Genomic DNA, 21,560 nt, shown 5'->3' with positions numbered 1-21,560 from the left:
GTACGACCGTTGATTGACGTACTTACTGTCCAATACAACTCGGTGACGCTGGAAATGATTGGCTGGAGTTTTTCGAGCCCTGCCCGTTCCACAGATGATTGACTTGTTTAATTTTCATGTCAGTACTTCTAACTCAGTGGCTGTAAGCGGGTTATGATAAGGATTTCAAGTAATTTTGCAAAAATGGCCAAAAAAGCGAATTCCATACCCAACCTTAAAGTGGGTATGCTGACATCTTTTTACTGGATAAAGTGTGAACATGATCATCACATAGACTACAGTACTGAACACAGCCTAACAAACACATTATTGGTTTGTTTGCATTCAGAGACTCTGACCAGCTGCAAGAGCCATCAGGAACCGACAGACCAAGGACGGCTTTGGTAAAGTCCCTAGCAACCTGACGTCGTTGAAACATGCGAGCGAAACGATTAAATCTTCCTAATAATTTTAAAACTAAAGATCAGACACAATCACTGACTGAAGATTATGCAAGTAAAAAGTATATTTCTCGCTAGAAATTTTATTAGAAACACGTTTAACGGTGAATCGATCCTAAAATATTGCATTTCCCATTCAGATAATAAAGATTAATAAAGATCATACACATTCAGTGACTGAAGATTATTCAAGGAAAAAGTGCATTTCTCACTAGAAATGTCATCAGAAACACGTTTAATGGTGAATCTGTCAAACAAATCAATCGACAATAGTTGCATAACGTGACGGCATCACCGTTGATAGACATTGATTTCCTTTCGTCTATATCCGACGGTGAGGGATTAACATGAATGTCTATCTGGCGTTGAAAAACGACGAAAAAGGTACCCATTTTTCGTCGGAAATTGACGCCAGGGATCGTTGGCCATGCGTCACACATTTGACGAGTAGGGAGTGAGACTGTGAGGGTCAGCTTGTAGCAATCACAAAACAAGCTGATGAGGAACCAATACTGCAGGTTCTGATAAATGATAGAGGCAAGCCAATGATGGCTGTCACTGGAGCCACTTACACTTGCGTAGGTTCAAAATATGCCTCTCACCTCCCCATGGCAGGAAAATTCGCCAAAACTGTAGGATTCTCAAGACACACGCAGTTAATACCTATGACAGCTCCAGTAATGCTAAAACTGTACGGACGTACAGCTAAGCTACCCATCTTGGTATCAGACACTACACCGGTTAATTTGATTGGAAGGGATGCATTGTGTAAATTAGGATTGCAGATATTAGGTACACCACAGGGCATAATGATTGAAACCGCAGGAACAGCATCTCAAATGACTCTATCAAAGCCTGACACTGCAAATGTATATTGGATAGGGAGAATTCAGGACCAGGTAAAAGAGACAGTGGGGAAATGGGGTAGCTACATCAAGGCTCAGATCCCAAATGCAAGGGAGTCAAGGATAGGATATCATTGCACTCTAATGTATGACCCAACACAGGACCAAGATTTGGAAAACGAATGGCAGGAGAAAGCGGCAGGAAAAGCAGCAGAGATAGAGTCACAGTACATAGTAATTGGGCCACAAGGAGCAGCCATGATGATACAAGATGCAGATCAATCATCAGCGATAAAGGATTGGTTTAAAGACACTAACAAAGTTGCCCATATTACGTTGTTGATAAACAGGGGATTTGAAGCAAAAGATCTGGGGGAAATTATGTTTAATGAAAAACAACAAACTTGGGAAAACACAGAGAATCCATTGGTTCTCATGTCATGTTTCGGGAAGTTTTTGAAGATTCTTTGTTATGCGCATATGACAGGAATCTTACAGGAAGTGGAGGTGGTACAGAAAAAACAACGGCAGATGACAATAGAGGAACCATGGGACAGGCGGAATGAGATGAGAAAAGAAATGTTGGCAGCCATACCTGGACAGGTGTGGTCAAGGTTCGATACAGATGTGGGTTTGGTACATTCAGCTAACCCAGTGGTAGTCCGGAGTAGACACAATGTTAAGCTACCATGGCGAAGACAGTATTACATGAAACCAGCGGCTGAGATAGGAATAGCCTCTACCATAGAGGGTCTAATAACAGCAGGAGTACTAATAGAGACCAAAAGCAACTGTAACACTCCTCTGCTTCCAGTGTTAAAAGCTGACAAAGAAAAATGGCGGCTGGTGCATGATCTACGAGCTGTAAATGATGTTGTTGAAGATATGCATGCAGAAGTTCCAAATCCACACACGCTGCTGACCAACATCCCTCCAGATGCTAAATACTTTACAGTAATTGACTTATGTGGAGCATTTTTCAGTGTGCCGCTTGCGGAGGAAAGCAGATATCTATTTGCATTCACGTATAAAGGTAAACAATACACATACACAAGGATGCCACAAGGATTCAAACATTCCCCACATTTGTTTAATCAAGTGCTGAAGAATGATTTGGAGGAATTAGAATTGCATGGAACTCTGATACAGTATGTGGATGATCTTCTGATATGTTCCCCCACAATGGAAGAATGTCACGAGGACTCCATGTCTGTATTAAGAAAATTGGAAAAAGGCAGACACAAGGTGTCAGAGAAGAAATTACATTATTGTCAGACAGAGGTTGAATATCTAGGCAGGTTGGTAGCACATCAAACTAAAACCATAGCTCCTAGTCAGCTGGAAGGGATTGGTAAAGCACCCAAACCGGAAACAGTCAGACACATGATGACCTTTTTGGGGATGACAGGGTTTAGTTCAGATTGGATAGAGAACTATGCTTTAAAAACTGCGTCATTGCGAGACATCATGAAGGAGGCAGGAATAACTAACCTACAAGCTCGGTTAACATGGAATATAGATGCGTCAGCAGCATTCGAAAGCATTATGTAAACGTGAAATGCAAGGGGCAAGCACATTGGCAATTCCAGATTACACCAAACCGTTCCTGTTGTATGTAGCTAATAGGAGTCAGGGCTATGCATCGGCAGTGTTAATACAGGACTTGTGTATTGGTAGGCGGAGTCAACCAATAGCATACTACAGCTCAAAGTTCGATGCGGTAGCACAGGGCTACCCACCATGTTACCATGGGTGAAAAGGAGGCGCAGTAGGCCGACGGTTCAATATGCCGAATAGGAAAAAGAGTTTTATACGTCGCTCGCTCCCTCTCTATCTCACTCTCACTGTGTGTGTGTGTGTGTGTGTGTGTGTGTGTGTGTGTGTGTGTGTGTGTGTGTGTGTGTGTGTGTGTGTGTGTGTATGTGTGTGTGTGTGTGTGTGTGTGTGTGTGTGTGTGTGTGTGTGTTCGTGCCCATGTTGAGAATTATTAGACCTCCGCTCTCTGTCCATGGTGCTGCAACACCGTGTCGAAATGAAGTGAAGCGTTGTCTTTTTGCCCTCCAAAATTCATCGTGAACGTGATATGTAGGCCTAGGTTGTATTTTGGAGACAGAGAGAGAGTGAGAGTGAGAGAGAGGGGGAGCGAGCGAGGTATAAAACAATTTTTCCTATTCGGCATATTGAACCGTCGGCTTAATGCGCCTCCTTTTCGAAAAGTCTGACTAACTGACCTTCGGACCAATGGGTTTCGTTTTCGGAACATTGAACCGTCGGAACAATGAGGCGTCGGAAGTACGGCATGGCACCGTACAATATGCCTATGACAAGGCCTCATCGATCACAATGGGGTATCCGGTGTCAATTCGGACACATCACAAAATCACAGAGTTGATTGAGAAAGGAAAGTTTGCGTTAACGGACGCTAGGTTGTTGGATTATTTGACATTACTAACATTTCCAGATGTAACCATAGAAAAATATTTCACGGTGAATCCAGCAGACAGAATTCCACATGATTTTGAAGGGACACCACATGGTTGTGTGGCTGATTCTCTCACCTTCACTAAACTAAGGCCCGATCTATTGTCTGAGCCCATGAGTGGGGCAGAAGAGGATTTCTTTGTGGATGGATCATGCTTCAGGGATCATTTGGGTAACCATGCAGGTTTTGCAGTGATTGGACAGAATCCGGACCACACATTCACCGTTATTCTCAGTGCGCACAGCCATGCTCAGCACAGTTGGCTGAGTTGAAGGCTCTTACAGCGGCCTGTCAAGAGGGTGCAGGTAGATTGGTGAACATCTACACAGACTCTGCATATGCGCACGGCGTATGTCATTTGTTCGGGGCAGTGTGGAAAATGAGGGGGTTTAAGAAAACTGATGGATCCCCATATTGCATTGTAATCAGATTATAGAATTGATGTCGGCGTTGTTGCTGCCAAAACAAGTTGCAATAATCAAATGTCGAGCGCACAGAAAGGGCGTTGAAAATATCACGAGAGGTAATAACGCTGCAGGTGAGGCTGCAAAAGTAGCTTCGGACAGTTGCAGGGCAATCCAGTCAGTATTATCCATGCCTGAGGCCGCGCCTAGTGAGGACGACATTGTCCGCATGCAGGAGAAAGCTGGTGTCTATGAGCAGAACATGTGGCTGAAAAGAGGTGCTATGCGCTCCTCCACAGGGTTATGGAGAACTCATGACGGGATGATGTTGGCACCTACGGCGCTGTTGGGGTTACTCATCACTAATGCGCATGGTTTTGACTATTGCGCAAGGGGGGAGGTTCTGAGGAGAATTAGAAAACAAGGTTTTTCTTTACCATACTTGCAAACAATGATTGATAACCAGCTAAATGAGTGTGGAGTATGTGCAAAAAACAATGTAAGAAAAACAATCACTACTCCATTAGGGCACATTCCTACACCTGAAGGACCATTTAGACATTTGGTCATGTTGACATGATTAAAAGTATAGGTGGTAAAAGGTATATGTTAGTTATCATAGACAGGTTTAGCAGATGGGTAGAATCAGTCCCATCAAAAGACCAAAGTGCAGCTACAGTGATTCAATTTCTAACTAGAGAAGTCATGCCAAGGTTTGGAATTCCGTCAGAAATAAGCTCAGACAATGGGGCTGCTTTTATTCAGAAAACACTAAAACAAGAAATTCAGCATTTGCATGTCAAACAAAGATTAGGCTGCGTCTACCATCCTCAATCACAAGGTATGGTGGAAAGAGTTAATGGGAGGCACAAAACAACAAAAATTAACAACATTTGTGCAAGTACTAATTTGAATTGGATTGATGCACTACCACTGGCACTAATGAGTTATCGCATGCAAGCTAACAGAACAACGCATCTAAGCCCGCATGAAATGCTTACGGGTCGACCCATGCCTTCACCTGTCATTCAAGGGCCTCACAAAGGACCTCCATTAGAACAATTGGAAACTGAATTAAGACGCTATATGGGACAACTAACTGGCATACACAGGCTTATTTTTCAACAGGAGAAAGACAGAGTTCCAGAGTTGGAGGAGGAACCCCCAAGGGGGGTGGAGCCAGGTGACCAAGTGTACCTCAGGGTGTTCAGGAGAAAGTGGAACGAGCCCAGGAGAGAAGGAACATGGAAAATAGTCTTATATGCTCAGATACCTCCGCAGAACCAAGTTAATGAATTTGTGTTTACTGTTATGTCGGATAACCAACCAGTTATGTGCATTAACCTTCCGCCAGAATTATGAACATGCGCATAGGAAAAATCGGTGTGAAGTACATATCAAATCTAATCAAATGAAATGGTGTTTAACAGTAACGTCAGGAAAAACATGGGACTATAACAGAAAGTATAAATTAAATATGAGAGAATATATACTTCTTAAAGCAGTGTCAGACCGAACCTTCAATTTTACATTAGAAGCAGAAGACCCTCTGGGATACTCTCAGACATCCAACAGGCACTTCAATCGACCTGCGGACCTGTACTGTCCTATTGGAACTTTCCCACTAATTCGATCCTCTAGAATACAACCACAGGACTTTATAGTAGGTCTATTTAACCAAAACACCAAAACACCAAATAACAACAACTCGTATCAAAATAGGGAGCCACAAAGCGTCTTGGTCATTTAGAACCACAGAGCGCGGCCTATGTGCGCGCGCACGTCAATCACTCCCGGAGCTCCCGTCTCTCCCTCTCTCTTTAACTTTGGTTCGTTTGACTGAAGAGACACTTTACCCGTTCACCAAGCGTTCAGACGGGGCAAAAACAGATCAACCAACCGTTTAATTAGTGGTAAGCCAAACTCACCCAGAATAATTTTGTGCGCTTGGTTGTGTGATCCGTCCGCGCCCCGCCTTGCAGCCCGGCAGTTGGGCTGTCTCTTTTCAGTCCTGTTCGTGACGCCAAATTATGTTGTAGATTATAACCGAGATATAAAACACTTAGACTAATTCAAGAGAGAGAGTAAAAGAAATCGAGGGGTCCGGACCAAGTATTGACAAAAGACTTTATCGTGAAGTACAACAACAACGATAACAGCCGGGTGGGTCTGTCAGAATCACTTCTCGTCAACAGATTCCAGCCTCTTCTTAAACACACAATAGCACAGTACTCAGCAGTTTCTTGTTTTTTAGGTGTCCACACATAATCAAACACAAATTCTTCTAAACAGATGGTCACCGAGATAGTCTAGGACCCAGGAAGTGGAGTCAGCATGCATTGTCTCAGTAACTTCCTGCTCCTGGGGGGTTGGGCCCCAACCCCCTGCTCTGACCCAAGACTCCCAGGCCTCGTGACCAGCCCTGGATAAGAATCCAAGACGCTTTACATGTTTTCTACCATTAGATATACAGGCCTAATAATAATCATAGTTTACCATAGAATATAATCATTAATTTCTACCACACCTCTTGTTTTGATGCGGCTGTCATGGAAACGAGCCACGCTTGAGCCCCTGCCGCCGCCAGGGGCTCGAGGAGTCCTCCTCGCAGCCCATGGGGAGCTCTGCCCGAAAGGGCAGGGTGTGTGTGTTATTAGCAGAGGCATGCCCTGCCTGCCCAGCTTGTGACAAGAGTGTAGCTTCCTCTCTCCTGAGCGTTGGGACGCGAGGAGGAATAACACTGTGACTGGGCAGCAGACTGCTGACACTGTGAACGAGCTGCGTGTCATTCGTAGACAGAGAGCTTGTTTTAGCGGCCGTCTCGCCACATGTCATGCCAGGCATGACGTGGTGAGGGGAAAGTAATGTAGGGCTGGCTCGATCGATAATACAAGGTTTATTGACAGCCTGCCTATTAGAGCCTGACTGATATATCGGCAGGCCGATATTATCGGCCAATATTAGGCATTTTTCAAACTATTCGGTATCGGCATTTATAATGGCCGATAAATTAATATATAAAAAATAATAATAAGTTTGTCCACCAGAGGGCGCTCTAACGCCTCAAACCCGCTGATTCAGGCAGAGTGAATGACGGAGATCGACGGAGATCATCGGTGTTGTTCATAGCTGTGTTCGAAATAATTCCCTATCACGGATATAGTGCACTATATAGTGTGCTCGCCATTTTGTAGTCGTGTTCGAATTCTCAGTGGTTAATTTCATGCACTTAAATTCCCTAAAATTTGAGTGTACATATGATGTTCCCTACATGTTACTCCCGTATACCACAATGCAATGCGGTAGAGTTTTTACGGAGGAGAAGAAGAAGCTGAATAACCGCGAAAACGAATACATTTAATGATGGAGTCTCCGGCTTTCGTTTAGAAATTTCAACAATTTATTTGGGAGTTAACATAGAAAATGTAACATTCATATGAAGGTATTATTGTAGCAAAAGTCTTTAGCACCTGTAACTGCAGAATTTGAATGCGTACACTAAAGTCACAGTAAATTTGAAGTCGTATATATTTATTTTGCATGTGTACTCTAAAGTCACAAATGTGTAACAGTACATTTGTAGTCGTAAAAAAAATATAAATATTTTTTATACCATTGTAAACACAAAATAGGGTCTACGAGTACGCTAATCTGTGTTACAGGTGCACAAATCCTTTTGCTACAATTATTGCAGCGCAGTTGGTGCAAAACACATTCGCACACCCGTGTTTCATAATCTGAGAACATGCCCAAAAGGTGTGCATTCGTAAACCCAAATTTGAACAAATGCATCAGAAGTTGCACATCTGTGAACGCTATGTTAATTCAGCATTTTAATGAGCGAGCACAAAACCATTTTACAACTGCTCGAATCTGCTCCTGCAAGTCTCAGCTGTGGGGTTTTTTGCAGGTTGTTTTGCAACACCCCTAGGTGGTAAATGTGTAGCAAAAGTATTCGTATCCGTAGATGACAGAGCGTCCGTGAGCGGGACAAAATAGTCCCGCCCATAATTTCCTAATCCAATGAAAATCGCCGGCAGGGATGCATTTCTCAAATTACACTGTCTGGGACCCACCCCGTGCCAGCCATGGAGCTATAAAGATCGCAGCATACTCAGCACGGGATACGTTTATTTCTGGAGAAGTGAAGAGGGCGTCCTACTGAACGGAGATGGGTATCCTACATTATGTTAAATGAAATGACTTAGTTCAAGTGAATTCCCCCCAAAGTATTTCATTAACATGCCGCAAATGTCCTTGAATGTATTGTAATGGTCGCCATAACATAAATTCAGAAATGTTAATGCAATACTTTGGGGAGAATTCCCTTGAACTAAGTCATTTCATTTTACATAATGTAGGATACCCACCTCCGTTCAGTAAGACGCCCTCTTCACTTCTCCAGAAAGAAACGTACCGCGCTAAGAATGCTGCGATCTTTATAGCTCCATGGCTGGCACGCGATGGGTCCCAGTCAGGGACGGCTGGTATAAATGGGCTAACAGGGCTAAGCCCTCTTACAGTGAAAATATATTATTAAATTCTTAGAACATATTGTTTTAAATTTTGGTAGAACCTAAAGGAGCAACAGCACCAAAAAGTGACAGAAAAACCCAGGATATATATATCTTCGTTTTTTTTCCTGTGAATGGGCTAAATGTATTCAGCCCAAGCGCAGTAGCGTAAGCTTCCATTGACGTTTGATTGACAGGTGCCCTGACACGCCCCCTTCATATGCTTCCCATTTGGGCTAAATTAGTTTAGCCCAAAGGCTGACCTAGCACAGTAGCTACAGTACAGTGTCCTTCGACTAATCACAGCACAGTAGCGCAAGTGCAGTATGGCGGGCGTTAGCATGAAAATGAATGAAGTGGATTATTTACTTTCTAATCGGTTTTCTTTAATGTCTTTGGAGGAAAAATTGGAAGTGAAAAGATTGGGGACACATCAACCAAACGATGTACAGATTTACTGTCAGGAGTGCGGTCAGAATATGGCCGGTAATAGTGCATTTGTAAGCGGGTCAACTACGTTTCGTATCGAAACATTTAAAAAGCTGTCTAAATAACCCAACATGACGTGACAAGTGTGTAGAGATAGTGGCCCCTCTCCAAGCTGCATTTCAGCGACAGGCAGTAACAATAAGGTTCTCTAAGGAATCGGAAATGATCTCATTTAATGTTGCATACAACATTGCCAAAGAGGAGTTGCCATTCTCAATTTAAATCCGAAATAATTCTCATGAAGAGAAATGGATTAAACATCAACCCGACGTAGGCCTATAGCAATGAGATGGCATGTGCACAATTCATTGCAGTAGGCCTAATGGGCGACACCTTAAAGCAAAAGACAGCTGCGGACGTCGGAAACGCCACATAGGCCTACATGTCCTTCATGATTGACGGCGACACAGACGTCTCTACCAAAGAGTGTGTGATCGTCTACAGCCGCATTTTGCGCAAAGGGAGACCAGTCAACATTTTAATTGTGTAATACTTTAAGCACAAAAAAAGTTTTATTTTGCTTAATGGTTTAGTTCGAAATGTTCAATTTCAGCTCAGTGAAGCACTTTAAACACCTTATTTTTCTTTTTATTTATAATTGTGCTTCAAATAAAGAAATGCCTTTCTCTACACCTTAATCTTGTTTAAAAATCATTCACATTATATGAAAGTTATGAACAGAGATATAAAGGTGACCTCATGGCGTCACCTTGTGAAGTATTGATAAATGTAATGCATTCTTTAGCCCACCCACCCAAAATCACCACCAGCCGTCACTGTAATTTGAGAAATGCATCCCTGCCGGCGATTTTCATTGGATTAGGAAATTATGGGCGGGACTATTTTGTCCCGCTCACGGACGCTCTGTCATCTACGGATACGAATACTTTTGCTACACATTTACCACCTAGGGGTGTTGCAAAACAACCTGCAAAAAACCCCACAGCTGAGACTTGCAGGAGCAGATTCGAGCAGTTGTAAAATGGTTTTGTGCTCGCTCATTAAAATGCTGAATTAACATAGCGTTCACAGATGTGCAACTTCTGATGCATTTGTTCAAATTTGGGTTTACGAATGCACACCTTTTGGGCATGTTCTCAGATTATGAAACACGGGTGTGCGAATGTGTTTTGCACCAACTGCGCTGCAATAATTGTAGCAAAAGGATTTGTGCACCTGTAACACAGATTAGCGTACTCGTAGACCCTATTTTGTGTTTACAATGGTATAAAAAATATTTATATTTTTTTTACGACTACAAATGTACTGTTACACATTTGTGACTTTAGAGTACACATGCAAAATAAATATATACGACTTCAAATTTACTGTGACTTTAGTGTACGCATTCAAATTCTGCAGTTACAGGTGCTAAAGACTTTTGCTACAATAATACCTTCATACATTCAAAATTAATAAAAAAAACTTGATCAAGGAAATGTAGCATTCAACATCAATACAAGCTCCAGCTTTCCTCGTGAGTGCCCGGTTTGTTTTCATGATGTGGGTGCATCTGTCTGCATCACAAAAAAATACCCGGCGCATTGTGATGGAAAATCTACATGTTGTTACGTTTATGGTCTATCTATGAACTTAAGTTTTGTTACTATTTTGTGTGATGCATATATTGCCTGCCTTCTCCTCTCCTTATGGGTCATCTAAAGTGTGAAACTTCTAGGGTCGTGTGATGCGTTTCATTGCCTGCCTGTTCCTATCTTTTCGTGTGTTGCAAATCATCTTCCATGCAATCCTTTGATGTATGGGCCGGTTCCTCGACCCCCTGGCTAGCGTCAACGAAGCCAGAGGGTTCAACCCGGTCTCACGAAAAGACGTGACACTGTCACGTTATTTAATCTATTGAAACGTGTTCAGGATCACGTATTTTCAAAATTTTCGTGTTTACAAGCACAAATTCCAAACCCATGTATTTCAATTGGAAGTATTTGTCGTGTCACCAGCACGACTTCCAAACTAAGGTTCTGTGCGGGAGCGTTCTCCCTAATGTCCCTTAAGGAGCTCCGTACAGTACATTTATTGTTAAAAATTGTGAACGATATGACAGCTTTAGGCCACCCGTTTCTACTTTCACCTTTGATTCTGAGAAATTGTGACAATTCACAGATATAGGCTATTAAATGCAGGTGCGCTGCTCAGGCAAACCGCGAAAGAAAAAAGGGTAGCTGCTTAATCTGATCTTTTTAGAATTGTATGTCTTGATGTTTTGATCTAACCATAGATCTATTGTCTTGTTTTTGGCTATGTGAATGGAAGTCCGCGTCGATGCCTCGCAAGTCCAGTGTCGCGAGCGGACGTGACATCTAGAAGTCATACCGTATAATAATGGGTTATCACTATCCTCGGGCCGGGCCTTTGATCGAGCGTTTTTACTTTTATTTTATCATTATCATAAATTAGAAATCTATGCCATAAACAGAAATATTATGGGTCTTTATTACACGGGTCTTCTCAATGACGTGGAACGCTCCGTTCACTTGCATGGGTCCGGGGATATCTCGGGATTGGTTTCTTTATTAATCGAATGGGAAATGCAATAGGCCTATTTTAGGACCGAATCACCGTTGAACTTGTTTCTAATAACATTTCTAGCGAGAAATATACTTTTTACTTGCATAATCTTTAGTCAGTGATTACGTATGATCTTTAGTTTTATAGTTATTAGGAAGATTTTATCGGCTCGCTCGCATGTTTCAATGACGTCAGGTTGCTAAGGACGCTGCTTTCGCTAAACTAGCACACACACACACACACACACACACACACACACACACACACACACACACACACACACACACACACACACACACACACACACACACACACACACACACGAACACACACACACACACACACACACACACACACACACACACACACACACACACACACACACACACACACACAATGCATTTCGCTGCAGATATTCCCTCAATTATTATTACTTTCAAAACGTTGGCCAAGGTTGAATATCCTTTTTATTTGGGCTGCTTCTAGGACATTTTGGGTGGATTTTGAACGGTATGTGGGCGGGATGTTTTTTGCAGGACCTGGCAACCCTGCGCTGTTGCCCGGGGTGCTGAAATGCTCCGGAACAGATCTGGATCCACTATGGCCAAAAGACTTGTATGCCCCCGCCCCCACCCCTCCCCCCTTAAAGCCCATGGTGCAGGTTAACCGGAAGTTTTGATTAATGGGTACATAAAGCACTCAAAATATGTATATAAAGTTAGAAATGTCTCCAAAATGGTGTTAAAGTCCAGTTTTTGTAGTTTTTGGTTAGTAACGGTTATTTTTTACGCAATTTGGCGATGACGTCACGTAAGGTAGACGCATACTAGAACTAGCATTATGGCGGACGGGGATGAGGAAGAGGTAGCAAGACCCACTGTCAACATTTATGATGGCCCACAGCCATATAATTTCGAACCGGTTAGGCGTATGAGGGGAAATGAGGAAATACCGAGAGCCGATGGCCGTCAAAGACAAATAAATGCATGGTCAGAGGAGAATGAGTGGAGAGTTGGTGAAGTGTCCTGGTGAGTTGCTACCATTTAGAAACGCAGCAAGGAGCGCTGGAGCTAGTAGTCTATGAACAGCAGTGCATACAATAACTTATTTATTTTTACTGTCAGTGAATAGCATCGAATGAAAGTCAACGTTTTCTTTATATCTAGTGACAGTGATTGTCATTGGCTCAGATAAGTACCCTAAACTTAGTCAGAAGATCCAGAAATAGAAGGCATATTATGCCTTCTATTTCTTCTAAATATGGGCTAGCTTGACAGTCCCACCTGTGAACCCCTAGTGTTTATTCTAAGCTTTTACCTTTCTCCGGTGAAAATGTTGTTTGCAAACGTAGCCGACGCCGAGTAGGCTGGTTATGTCTTCAGTGTGATTATTTTTGATAGTGCTAACTCGTTTTCCTCGTGATTGATTGTCATTGAAACTGTCAGGGTACCGCTTACCGGGAGAGAGCAGTAAGCGTGTCTGTGTCGCTGTGTTTGGCAGGTGTCTGTGTGGGCGGTGTCGTCCCATGGAAACTGTGGTGGAGAGCTTGTGTTGTAGGGAGGTGAGCGCGTTTTGGTCGCTGGTCGAGGAGCTCACCCCGCGGCCAGCAGATATAACGTGCCTAACGCAGCATCCTGGATTTGAGGCATGCTGCCTGAATCCGTTTGTGCTAAAAATAGCATACACACACTTCAGGCAGGATCATGGGTCCCCTTCAAGCCAGCACGCACGAGTATGTTCATGGTTTATGTTTACTTTACAAATCTTTTTACACTGAGTCATTTGAACCAACAGTTATAGGTGACAGGAGATGTGTTGCATACACAATAAACATGCATAAGAAACAGGCTTAAAATGACGTTTCCAACCTACTTACAGAGTTTTAAACTTAAGAATCGTTCCTACTTATCCCTAGGCAATACCGGTACAGTGCGTACAGGCAAGCTATACGCTGGGCTTATGGCGTTTTAGGGAGGAGTATAAGGAAGCCTCTACCCTCGTGTGGTTTCAACCATCAGACAGCAATTCCAGAATGATGACCAGACGTATCAGGGCTTTCAATGGCCTTGTTTGGATGAAAATGAATACAAATAATAGTTATGCTTATTCTGTTGTGATCATGCAATTGCCCTTAAAAGGTTATAAAGTACACAGAACACATGCATTTTGGATAAAAAAAAGTTGATTGGCATTGCTTGTAATGGTTACTGAACAAAGACACAGGTTGGAATTAAATCTATATAAAAAAATGGTTAGGCACAAAACATACAAGGAACACTGATGAAGGGCTAGACCCGCAATGTTTAATTCTAATTCATTCTGCAATAGTGTAGTCATACCCGAGGGTCAGTTGATGGTTCTCTTTCTCTCACACACACACACATGCACACTATTTCATGCATGCATACATGCAGTGATACATGCAAAAGCACATCAAGCAGACACAGTGAGCTCAGACAACACCGCACACAGAGGTTGACAAGGCACAGGTAAAATGATTACCAAATTATTTTGAATTATATACAAAGAAATTTCATGCAAATAATAACAACTAAATCATTGGACTTGTCCGTGGAAAAAAATAATAATGTGAAATTAGGTTTTCTTGAAGCGTGACTGCCGGGCTAGGTAGAGGCTGATGGCCTCCTCCTTAGGAATCTGTTCGAAGGATTTGGCGATGGGGGCGGGTGCATCGGAGGACAAATTGGCGCCAACTTCTCGAAGAACCGCGGGTGAATTGGCGTAGCTCTCCCGAAGGGCCTTCATTAATGATGTTGCATAACCTGCAGACATAATAATAATAATAATAATAATATTAATTTATAAAGATCATTGTCACTGATCACTCGTGCGCCATCTCAAAATATGATAGAACTGCCTGACACTGCTTACCGTATGAGGCTGCCTCTTTGATGGGACGCACCACATGGGCACCTTTTCTGAAGCGCGGACACCGCACGCAGTACTTCTCCGTCCCGTCACTTCTCCGTGCTGTCTCGCGATTGGCATTGTGATTATAATGCAGCGCCGCTAAGAGAAGCCTACAAAATAACACATTTGAGAAAACCTTTGAAACTTGGTGTATGACAAAATACTACAATAGGCACGTTAATAGGTACTATTATTACTATAAAAGGCATAATAATTGGCAGTGTTATTCCATTGGATAGCACTGACCTGCTATACATCCCAAGGTATGAAAACCCTGTGTGCTTGGGCGCGAAGTGCAAGATGAGGGAGTGGTAAGCCTCAAGGGAGAAGGTCTGGTGCTGTGGAGACAGCTGACGGACATCTTTCAGCAAGGCAGCCCTCATCATTATGTTCTCCAACTTGACTGCTGCCAATGAGCCTGAAAAGACCAAGACAGGTAGGCAGGGAGGCAGACAGACACACAGACGGAAAACGTACAAATAGACATTAGACAGGAAGATGGATACAGACAGAATTCCTTTTTGAAATGGAAACACATGAAATTGTCCTGCATATGAATTATAGCAAACATAAACAGTAAACAGAATGTTAAATGAAATGAAAAAACAATTTCATCACAAAGGTCACATGTCAAAGCATCCAGACAATTACTCAAAGACAGCAAATAAAACAAAACTATGTAGAGCGTGCATAATACCAGTACTGTACCTGGGTCCAGCCACTCTTTGTTGCGCTGATCTCCGTCTAGAGGGCCATGGGCACAACTGGAGAAGGCAGGGGTGTCATGGTCATGGATGTCCTGGATGTGGTTCACTAAACTTCTCCATTTGGCCTCCATGACCGCTGGGTTGCCATCTGGGGTTGAGGCTGCAGTCCAATAGAGGTGATTCACTATAGCTGGCCTCCACAACTGTAGTTGGTCACACTCTTTGGATGCTGCATCCAATGCCTTCCCCAGACCTGTTTTAGAACAAATGGTATTAATTGATATGCACTAACAAAAACTGCTTCAAGGTTCCAACAATGGATACATACTTTTGGCAATGTGCCACACGTCAAAATAATGCTGTGTCCCTTCAGGGATCAGCTCCTCTCTCACCCATTTGGCAACCTAAGGAGAAAAAAACCACTAACATCCAGCTTCAGTGCAATTCAGATATTTACATTCTATACTGCATTTTTATTGTAAATACCTGGCGATGTCGGTCCGTGATCAGCGTTGCCAAATGCAGGTCGTTTCCCCTCAGCAGGCCAACACTGCGCTTGAGCCCTTCAAGCTCACACCATGAGCTGTTGGGGACCTCTGAGCTCTGCAACATGACATAACAGTGTAAGTGTAGAATGCTGGTGGTGTTGAAGGAGGCGTTAATGAACCGAAGCGTTGCTGGTCCAGGCATTATGATACACTACTCTAGTTAGGCAATACACAATAAAGCTCTATGCATGGTTGTAGTGGAAAGATGTTATATTAAGATACAATCCTTTTACCAAATTGCTGAGTTCATTTCTTTGTCTAATAACATCAGGTTTACCTGAACAAGCTGAACATCCACCACCTTGTTCACTCTGTCCTCTATCAGAGAGTATGACCCATACTTTGCGCAGTGCCCAGGAGAATCTGACCTGGAATTAATTACAATTTATGTTTCAAGTTTTTAAAACCATGGTCTGTAAAGACAATCCACCATGTCAACTGCAAATGCCAACTAAAGCCACCCTACATGATAACAAATAACAAAATCAAAACGTGGAACTGGTCTAGCTCTCACACTGGTTTACCTGCAGTCACCAGCAAGAACTAGCCCGCCATCCATTGCCCGTAGGTCACTAAAATTCTTGGCTTGATCATTCTGCCAGGCCTGAACGATTACAGGGATGGTGTAGCGGCGTTGATGGCGAAAGAAACTGCTGGCACTGATGCACTGCAGGCCAAACAGGGTCAACATTCTTAGTGTCTGTGTGGCCAAACATCCAGTAAAATGAATGGCCCCACTTAACAGGAGGTTGCAGGTTGGCATGTTCCTGTGGAGCATTGGCTGGTTTTGCCAGAAACGGTGGTAGCCACATGATGCACAGACCTAGATATGTAATAAAATAAAATAAAACATTGTAATCAACAGTATATCAGGATTCAATATAGAGTAAGTACTGTACATTACTGGTCAAAGGTTTCATATTTTCAATGAAACACACATGACCAATACAGTATAACACTCAAATATGATGGCATCACAAACCAGCAGACTTAAGCCAGCCTGGTACATACATTGTAAATTAACTGGCAAAACAGTCAGAGCTATCAGATTGTAATTAGATATTCAGATTTTCTAATCAGATGGCCACGTAAACAAAACTGCATAAACAAAACTGTACCTGCTTGATCTTAACAAAAGTTCCTTCCTGCTGCACGATGCTACTATCCGACCTCTCACAACAGGCCGGACAGATGGCAAAAAGGCCCATCAGCTCCTCTTGGCAAACAATGAATTTGTCAATGCAACTACAACAACAAAAAATGAGGGGGAGGGGGGCGGTGTCATTCAAACTAACAAAGCATTGAGCATTCAATATGGTCTATGTTGGTTTTCGATTATCTCACTTGTGGTGGGGGTCACACGTGTAAGGTGGCTCCTCATCAAACAATTCCTCCTCATCCATCGGCTCTTCGGGCACCCACGACAAGTCACTGATGACAGTGGCATTATCATCATCATCGTCGTCAACTGCCTGTTCAGGACTAGCGAGGGGAGTGGAGGTTTGTGGGCTGATTGAAGTCTGTGTGCCCACGCTAACCATCTTGGGCTTCAGGTTAACCTGCACAGCTGTGGCAGAGGCAGTAAACATACCCAAACATATGACAATCATGGCAAATCTAAGCGGCTATGTTTTGGTGTAGGCTATGTATTCATTTCATCAATGTGTATGGAAATGTCCTACTTGCAATGTTTTAGACATAATATCTACCCCTTAAAATACCAAAGATTTACCGTGAGACCATCGGGGGGGCTTCAAATAACATTGTGTCCCAGCGTCAGAAGTGGAGGAGGGCAAGGGCTGATCCCCAGTATCGACACTCTCCACAGTGTCTACACTGGCCACGGTCTCCTGCTGTGAGGCGTCTGTCAACATCTTGCGAAAACAAATATAAAAAAGTATATTAGTATAAAGTATAGTATATATAAGTATATAAAAAAGAAATCACGGTCACGGTCAAATACAGTATATGTGAAAGAAAACCGTAGCAGTCTAGCACTAACACAAAACGCAAACACACTTGTGAAAGCCGCTTGATGATGACGATCACTGATCCAAACACTAGCCATGAAGCTTTCATGACGATATGGACATTTACTTCAGGGCAATTTTGTTTTGGCTCATATTCGTGAAATATGCTCTTCTAATGTCAGACTGATCATGCTTGTAGAGGAGGCTGTGTCAAAGGGAACACGGTATGCAAAATACACAGAGCTAGCTAACGCGCAGCTTGTAATTAGCAGCTATAGCATGATGCTTACCGTGGCAATCTCTCGCTTGCGGCAGACGGTGTCTCTCGACCTCGGGACAGGGCAGGCAGAGTGGTTTGCATGCACAGACGGCACGGCGGTAGGAATTAACTTCGCCGTCCTCTTACTCTTTAAACCAAGTGAGACCATCTTGGCATCCCCTGAGTGGTAATCCTCCTCCTTGAAATGCGCGCTGCATATTCTGGAGTACGCGGTAACAGAGCTAGCTGAAAAATCTGCCCGCCTAAACTTGACAAATTGCACCCAGCTTCGGAGAATCCCTTTGTCCTTGGGGAAGCAATGGACCCTATGTCCACTTTTGCTGGAGTTGTTGCACCCGCCACAAATACAGTAGAAAACCATGTTATCTACTTATATATCTACTCTCTCTCTCTATATATATATGTTATGCTATGCTATGCTATCCCTCACTATCTATCTATGTTATGTTATGCTATGCTATCCCTCACTATCTATCGATGTTATGCTATTCTATCTATCTATCGATGTTATGCTATTCTATCTATCTATCGATGTTATGCTATTCTATCTATCTATATATATCTAGGCTATCTCTATTTATGTATTTACTTATATAATCTGACACTGTCACTCTCTCACTAGCGGCTTCGGCTGTCGTCCAAAAGCGGAGTACCTTACGTGACGTCATGCAATGCATTGTGGGAGAAATAAGAATCATCGCTAACCTGTGGCTAATAACCACTAATATATCACCTACTTTTCCTAATATTTATATTTTGTGATACCCTACAACATCAAATACAATGGATAATTGTTTAAATGTTTATTACCAACTAGAAAATTGCCAGAAAAGAAGAAAATAGAAACCTGCACCATGCCCTTTAAATAAATTCTATGGCAGAATAAAGAATAAATTCATGCATTATCATTCAACTTGAACATGTGTTTTTACAGTATAGCGTGGTGGAGGGCTGACGTATGTTGCCCAACCCGGAAGTGAGCGTCGCCCTGGTTTCCCTTGACAAAAAGCCAACGGGTTTTTCCATTGGATTTTGGATTATTGCAGAAAAATTAGCATCTTTGAAGCACCTCCTCAAAAACTGAAAATAAATCAATAAATAAAAAATATCTGTGCTCCAAAGAACGAAATGTAAACCAATGCATTCTGAATAATAATAATAATAATAATACATTTAATTTAGAGGCGCCTTTCAAGACACCCAAGGTCACTTTACAGAGCATATAGTCATCATTCAAAACTATGTAAAACAGACTAGGAATAAAAGAAAAACAGAGGTTAAACATGAAGAATAATAATAATTAATAACACTCAAAGACGCCTACAGTGAAGGGGGGACCTCACTAACCACCACCAATGAGTAGCACCCACTTGGGTGATGAATGGGAGTGTTTCTCAGATTTTTCCATGCTACACAGAACGAAATGTAAACCATGCAAATAAAGACTTCATGTTCATAATCATTTAAATATCATTAATCTCCTGAGTGTGTCGAGTGGTATTCTATTTTTTTCAACGGGGCTGCATCCAGTCACTTGACCGTCATGGTTGCTATGGTGGTTGCTATCGACCGCCCCCTCTAATCCTTACATGGTTCTAAAAACCACGCGGCAAAGGAGCTGCCGTCCATTGTGTTGTTTTTGTCGTAAACTAGGGTCAGATGGTTAAAAAATAGACAGATATTCCAAGGTATCCTTAAAAGGCAGCTTGGATGTTTTTATTTTGTGCAGTTTAGACTTCTTCTATAACCTATTTTTGAAAGCAAAACACCAAGCTCATTGATTTAACGAGGCAGGGTTATTTGAAACAATTTATTGAATAAATATTTATGAGAGGTCATTCCTTCTCCTGAGTTTGCTTCCTATTTATGTCTAGTGTACACCCCTACTGTCAGCAAGCATCACCCCCCCCCCCCCCCCCCCCCCCCTCCCCATATGGATTTGGAGAATTGCTGCCACGTCCCGGTGGTGGAGGTATCATATATATGAAAGAGGGCATTCAATTATACTACAATGATCAATTAGGAGGCCGAAGCCCTAAAGGAAGTGATGCAATAGGTGACTGAGTCGACAACATTTAAGTAAGCCTTGGGGTCTCTTATATATCAAAGGGGGTCTCAAAGGACGCATATACGCTTCAACCTGTGGCTTACAGGAAATGACTCAGCAAGTGCTCCATCTTGTTGCACCCACCCAGCGGCTCGCTTGCAAGATTTTGGCCTGAAGTTCTTCCCAGACCTACACCGTAGCCATCCAACCTGCATATCGGAGAATCAGGCCTCTCTTTAATAATGACAAAAAGTTATGAGAGGAATACACATAAACTTTTGTTGTCTCATAAGCGGCGTGGTGTCGGCTGCTTTTGACCTTTTGACCCCAGACTTCTGAGGGAATAGCTGAATCAATTCATTAGTCAATCAGAAGTATGTAAATATCTTCCCGGTGTCGTAAGAGGGCGAACAAGGTGTCCTTCAACATCTACGCTTCCAGGCGATTGCAATGGTGCCACACATGAGCATATTCGAACATGTTTAATGGTAGTAATTAGCTGTCGAAATTGGAGGCCTTAATCAATAATGAGCAGCTATTGATTTACTTTCCGATAGAAATTTGTGACAAATGACATATTATTTAGCATCTACACGTTGAGCTGAGTCCAATGACACCAAGCATGACACTCTAGCAAATGTATTTTACATGGTACATATGGTCTAGGACATGATCTCGGTGTGGCAAGAGGGCAAGCTTGATCTCATTGGACTCAGCTTAACGTGTAGATGCTAAATAACATGTAATTTGTCAAGAATCTCCATCGGGAAGCAAATCTATAGCTGGTCATTATTGATAAAGGCCCCCAGAATCGACAGCAAATTACTACCCCGAAACATATTCAAATATGATCATGTGTGACACTGTTGCAATCGCCTCGAAACGTAGATGTCAAAGGACACCTTGTTTTCCCCCTTACGCCTCCGGGAAGATATTTTCATACTTCTAATGGATTGATTCATATTTTAAGGTTCGCGGAGTGAGACTTTAGGCGGCTGCAGCAGAAGTGTTGAGACGAAAGATGATATCAAGACATTTATAGAATATTCCGATTCACATTATGATTCTTCGTCATAACTATCCGACCAAACATCCTTCACATTCACTGAGAGAAGATTATGAAAGTCCAGGCCCCCCCTTCCTGCATTCGGGTTCCGACTGGGCCAAGTTTCGGGCAGGAAGGGCCCTCCGGGTCCGACCGGGCCAAGTTTCGGTGCAGGGGTCCCAGTTAGGCCCTAGAATAAGGTATTCAAATTTCAGGGCGGTACGACCTTCCTATCTCAAAAACTGTTTTTCCACCACATTCTGGACCATTAGGTCTTGCAGGCAACACTTCTGAGGGGCTTTGTCCAAATGACAGTCCATTTGGGAAAACTT

General features: G+C 42.7%; 2 protein-coding genes across 3 annotated transcripts in view; one reads left to right on the top strand and one right to left on the bottom strand.

Annotated features, from left to right (window-relative positions):
* The window catches only part of ndufs8a (NADH:ubiquinone oxidoreductase core subunit S8a), a 340,733-nt gene that overhangs the window by 247,253 nt on the left and 71,920 nt on the right, over nucleotides 1-21,560 (top strand). The window lies entirely within an intron of this gene.
* Nucleotides 13,434-21,560, bottom strand: part of LOC132453796 (uncharacterized) — a 159,765-nt gene continuing 151,638 nt past the window's right edge. The window contains exons 1-12 of one of the 2 annotated variants that reach the window (XM_060046748.1): nucleotides 18,147-18,997; nucleotides 17,619-17,760; nucleotides 17,231-17,453; nucleotides 17,005-17,131; nucleotides 16,411-16,709; nucleotides 16,164-16,254; nucleotides 15,825-15,941; nucleotides 15,667-15,742; nucleotides 15,340-15,591; nucleotides 14,878-15,049; nucleotides 14,593-14,741; nucleotides 13,434-14,483 (exon numbers count right to left, since the gene is read on the bottom strand). In XM_060046748.1, coding sequence (XP_059902731.1) covers nucleotides 14,296-14,483; nucleotides 14,593-14,741; nucleotides 14,878-15,049; nucleotides 15,340-15,591; nucleotides 15,667-15,742; nucleotides 15,825-15,941; nucleotides 16,164-16,254; nucleotides 16,411-16,709; nucleotides 17,005-17,131; nucleotides 17,231-17,453; nucleotides 17,619-17,760; nucleotides 18,147-18,497 — 2,187 coding nt within the window. In that variant the 5' untranslated portion in view covers nucleotides 18,498-18,997 and the 3' untranslated portion in view covers nucleotides 13,434-14,295. Of the gene's footprint in view, nucleotides 14,484-14,592; nucleotides 14,742-14,877; nucleotides 15,050-15,339; nucleotides 15,592-15,666; nucleotides 15,743-15,824; nucleotides 15,942-16,163; nucleotides 16,255-16,410; nucleotides 16,710-17,004; nucleotides 17,132-17,230; nucleotides 17,454-17,618; nucleotides 17,761-18,146; nucleotides 18,998-21,560 lie in introns of those variants that run through there. The other variant, XM_060046749.1, reaches the window with a different exon arrangement.

This window comes from Gadus macrocephalus, chromosome 3 (assembly GCF_031168955.1).
Source record: "Gadus macrocephalus chromosome 3, ASM3116895v1".
Lineage (NCBI taxonomy): Eukaryota > Metazoa > Chordata > Actinopteri > Gadiformes > Gadidae > Gadus > Gadus macrocephalus.
Note: the sequence above shows the minus strand (reverse complement) of the source record. Positions and strands in the feature narration are given on the sequence as shown.